This window comes from Syngnathus scovelli, chromosome 9, assembly GCF_024217435.2.
Source record: "Syngnathus scovelli strain Florida chromosome 9, RoL_Ssco_1.2, whole genome shotgun sequence".
Lineage (NCBI taxonomy): Eukaryota > Metazoa > Chordata > Actinopteri > Syngnathiformes > Syngnathidae > Syngnathus > Syngnathus scovelli.
In genome coordinates, this window is record NC_090855.1 from 1,116,777 (window position 1) to 1,121,229 (window position 4,453).

Genomic DNA, 4,453 nt, shown 5'->3' on the forward strand with positions numbered 1-4,453 from the left:
AAAATCAATCCAGATAAAATGAAGACAAAGCCATATTCAGATTTTATGCAAAACATCTTTAATGGATATATCAGTCATATACTTGTATATGGATATAACCCGATTACTGATAAAGACTGACTGTTATTTTTCTGAACCAGAAGCGTGCCTGCCTGTACAAAAGAAAACGAACACACTTAATTGGGCACATGAGGCTCAATATTAGGCCTTACGCAGCAGTGACTTTGTTCAGTCCAAGAAAACAAAAATGAAAATGACACATGGCCGCTACAGACACAAACACATTTCTCTCATTCCTCTCTACTTGTAGAACTCGTGCTCCTGCTCGTCCTTTTTGATTACCGTCTTGTAGGCCTTCTCGAAGTCTTTAGCCAGGACGATGTAGCGGTTCTCGCGGACGGCCAACATGCCGGCCTTCGGATGCGGAAAAAAGAAATTGATATCGAGTCCGAGTTGATATTGACCAATGTTGATTGGCTTGCTCGGCTGCTCACCTCCTGGCAGATGGAGTTGATGTCTGCTCCGGAGATCTTGTCTGGTCGGGCCACGTCTGCAGAAGCTGTTAAGGATGCTCACAATCTATTTACGACAACCTGCGTGGTAAGGCCAAATATGAAAAGTGCATAAACATGACACAAAAAGGGATACAGTCCTCTAGGTCCACCTCCTCAGAGAGGTTCATTTTGCTAGTGATGGTGGAGAAGATGAGACGCTTCTGCCGACGGTCGGGCAGCGGGAATTCGATCTTTCGGTCTAAGCGGCCGGGACGCAGCAAGGCCGGGTCCAATGTATCTGCTCTGTTGGTGGCCATGATCACCTGGGATGGTCAGAGCACCACGTTAGACACGTGTATGGGAATAAAAGGGAGTCTGGATTGGGAATTAGCTAAAAGCTTCCTCAGACAGCGTGCGTGTAGAGGAGGGAGGGGGGATTAGAGATTTTGGCTCACCTTGACGTTGACGTTCTGGTCAAAACCGTCCATCTGATTAAGCAGCTCCAGTAAAATTCTCTGCACTTCTCGGTCAGCTGCGTAGGGGAAAAACGACATGAGGGTTTTGTCTTCTATAGAGCGGCGTTCCTCAATGACAGTTTGGTACCCCCAGTCTGCGCGTCGAATCGCTTGGTGGCGATGGCGTCTATCTCATCAATAAAGATAATGGCGGGCGCGTTCTCCTTGGCCAAGCGAAAGACGTCGCGCACCATGCGGGGGCCCTCGCCCAGGTACTTCTGCACAAACTCGGAGCCCACCACGCGGATGAACGCCGCTGCACGAGAGAGGAGAGGACAATTGCTTTTGAGACATGAGAAAGCCTTCTGACCAAAAAAAAAAAAAAGCAACCCTCAGGTAGTACTTGAGGTTAAAAGATGGACGGCCGCTGTTTAATGTGTGTACACACCTGTTGTATGGTGTGCCACAGCTTTGGCCAACATGGTCTTGCCGCATCCTGGTGGTCCGTACATGAGGACTCCTCTGGGCGGGTCGATGCCAATCTGTGTGACGGAAAGAAAATTCTTGGTTGGTTTCTTCATGTTGTAGTGCGTGCGTGTGTGTGTGCGTGTGTGTGACCTGCTTATAGAGCTCAAAGTGCGTGAGTGGAAGCTCCACCGCCTCCCTGACTTCCTGCTTCTGGATGTCCATTCCTCCGATGTCAGCGTACATCACGTCAGGTTTCTGGTCTACAGGGACAAACAGAAAAAAAAAAGACAAATTAGCCACTGCCTGTCACTTAGTGGCTGCTTTTATTATGGTAGGTTTCTACTTCCTGTTAAGAGAAGATGGCCATGTGGCTGGTTTTATTTTGGCAGATTAATTATTCCCATTGGAGATGAACGCTTGAGAATGTACAGCTGGTTTTATTTTGGAAGGATTCTACTTCCTGTCAGGAACCAGCATCTGCCGCTCATTTTATTCGGGAAGGTTTCTATTTCCTGTTGCCGTGAGGCCGATTTCATTTTGATTTTTAAGTCCCGTCTGCTTTTGGCGCTCAACGTCTGCGTGTTGGCTGCCATATTAGCTTTGGGCTAGGTGTTCAACGGCTCGTCCTTCCGTGAGCGGTCCCCATACCTGAGGTGAGCATCATGATGCTGCTGTCGGCCTCGGGGGGAAGGACGTCCACGAGGGCGTTGCTGTGTTTGTGCAGAGCCACCGAGGCGTTGGGTTTCAGCAACTCCCGGTCGATGGTGCTCAGGATGCGCACATAGTAGTTGGAACCTGGGGGAGCGAAGGTGGGATGCTCGATAAAGAATTCATGAGTAAAATGTTTGTAACAGCGGTTCCTTAATTTTGATCATTTCTCTTTTAGAATCAAAATGTATATAAACACTGGACACAAAAAGTTTTTGTTTTCTATTCTATCGTTTGGCAGAGATCTCTTTTTTGCGTTCTTACCCGTAGTGGAGCCAACGATGGCCGTGTTCTGGTCGACGGCTTCCAGGAACTGTCCGATGACGAGTGGGATGCTCTGTATCCGCTTCACCTCCTCCTGTGCATGGAGGAACTCCTTCTTCAGGTTCTTCTGCTCATCCTTGATGTACTCCTCTTGCACTTCCAGGAACTCCAGCTCCTGCTGCAGCTTCTGCAAACACACACACGTTAACCGACAAATTAGAGAACATTCGTTTTTAGCAGGTTTCTATTTCCTGTTGGAGATCATTTTCTTTCATTCCTATAGTGTAAATTCAGCCTAAGATTGATGACTTCTGACCTTGTATCTGCTGTAAAGGTCCTCCAGGTCCTCTGGTTCTGGTGCCAGGAAGGACAGACCGGTCTGCGGTCGGGAGTTCAAGATTGCCGGAATTTCCTCCTTTCAGCGGGGGAAAACACACAGTGGAACAAATGAGCAATTTTCCCCTTGTCTTTTGCAACCATCTGTTTTTATTATTTTCAAGGGTGAGCAGCAAAGAAAGTCAGAGTTCCCAGGGCGGTAGTTTTCACAAAGACAAAGCACTTATTTCCATATCATCTGGCCATCATGACATTTTTATTTTGCAGGGGTTGATACAAGTAAATACTGGTGGGAAATGTTTAATGGTTTGTTTGGTATATGAAGAAATAAAACAAATGCGAGAAGGGAAACAAAACAAAGGGGTAAACTTGTTTTGAATAATGACTGTCACTGTTTTTTTTTCGGAAAGGGCAAATATATTGTATTTGAGTAATCAATATCTTGCAGGCCAAGCTCTAGCAACTACTTGAAACAATCATTCCATAAATGAATGTGAAATGAACATTTGTCCACGTTAACAAGCTACAAGAGGCGCTTGGCTTGCCACGGCTAGCTGATAGCAAGCTTCATTTGACAGCATGGAAAACGAACAAATTCCCATTTCCCATTTATAAACCAACAAATATAATCTGGACTGGATCAGTTGCAAATGGAAAACATTGTGTTTGTGTCATTATATCAACGCAAAATAAACAATTAACCCAATGCTAACGCTAGCGGCTAACTTGTCTGACATTGCGATTGCCCAGAATGAATTGGCAGCTTTACGTTTTGGACATTGAAAACAGAATATGAGGCAAAAAGGAGAGCTGGGAAAACACAAACAGACATTGACTATTAAACGCTTTAACGTGTGTAATGAAGCCATCGAAGAGAGGTCAATGTAAGCACAATACAAGAAAAGTGACGAATTCATACCGGGCTCTTTTCGACAGCCATAGTATCGTCCATGTTGGATTCTGCCACTGATTAGCGTCGTGACGTCATAGTTCGACGTAAAAGAGGCTTGTGGGTGATGTAGTCTCGCAACGTCACGACAAATTTGGAAACATAACCTGGGGTACTGTAATTCTATCAGCTGATCTATACTTTTGAAATATATAAATTTTTGATATTTTTTAAATCAAAAGAAGTTTGAATTAAAAATAATCAACATGACAAGAATTAGCAGATAATTATGGGGGTATTAATATGCGTACCTTATTTTTTTCTAGTGTTTTCGTTGTGCCGTTTACGTTCTTGTATTGTATTTTATTTTATAAAATCTAATTTCAATATAAAATAAATACAATATTAATCTAGTGATACAGCCCTCTAGCGGACATTTTGTGGAATTACAGGAGGCCTGAATTTAGGCGGAAAAAAACCGTTTCATTTAAGAAGAAAACAAGTTTAGAAAAATGGGCCTGTTCCTTTAAAATTTAGATTCTATTTGCAATAGAGAGAAATTCTAGCTGCTTGTATTAGAGAAAGAATAAACAACAAAGACATAGAGGTCAGATGATAAAAATGTTAAAAATGAAAGGTGCAAAAGACTAAAGAAAAAACACACAGACTTTCTGTGAGTCCTTCAAAGTTGCTGTAACACGCAACAGCATCGTCTATGCAGTCAGGAGACAGCCACTCTCGCCAAATCCCTGTCGCCATGACAACGCCCTGTCACCTCTCCCTCATGCTCGTCCGTCATCCCGCTCCACGTCTTGGTTGCATCACATCACCCCCACCCG

General features: G+C 44.3%; 1 protein-coding gene across 1 annotated transcript; it reads right to left on the minus strand.

The window, feature by feature from the left end:
• Nucleotides 1-35: 35 nt before the first annotated feature.
• Nucleotides 36-3,774, minus strand: psmc4 (proteasome 26S subunit, ATPase 4). The gene is made up of 11 exons (XM_049729379.2): nt 3,645-3,774; nt 2,706-2,804; nt 2,390-2,576; nt 2,066-2,212; nt 1,568-1,677; nt 1,398-1,491; nt 1,098-1,265; nt 950-1,026; nt 649-817; nt 495-550; nt 36-414 (listed from the first exon to the last, which is right to left on the minus strand). The coding sequence occupies exons 1-11, from the start codon at nt 3,675-3,677 to the stop codon at nt 301-303; spliced, it is 1,254 nt and encodes a 417-aa protein (XP_049585336.1). The 5' UTR covers nt 3,678-3,774; the 3' UTR covers nt 36-300.
• Nucleotides 3,775-4,453: the final 679 nt, after the last annotated feature.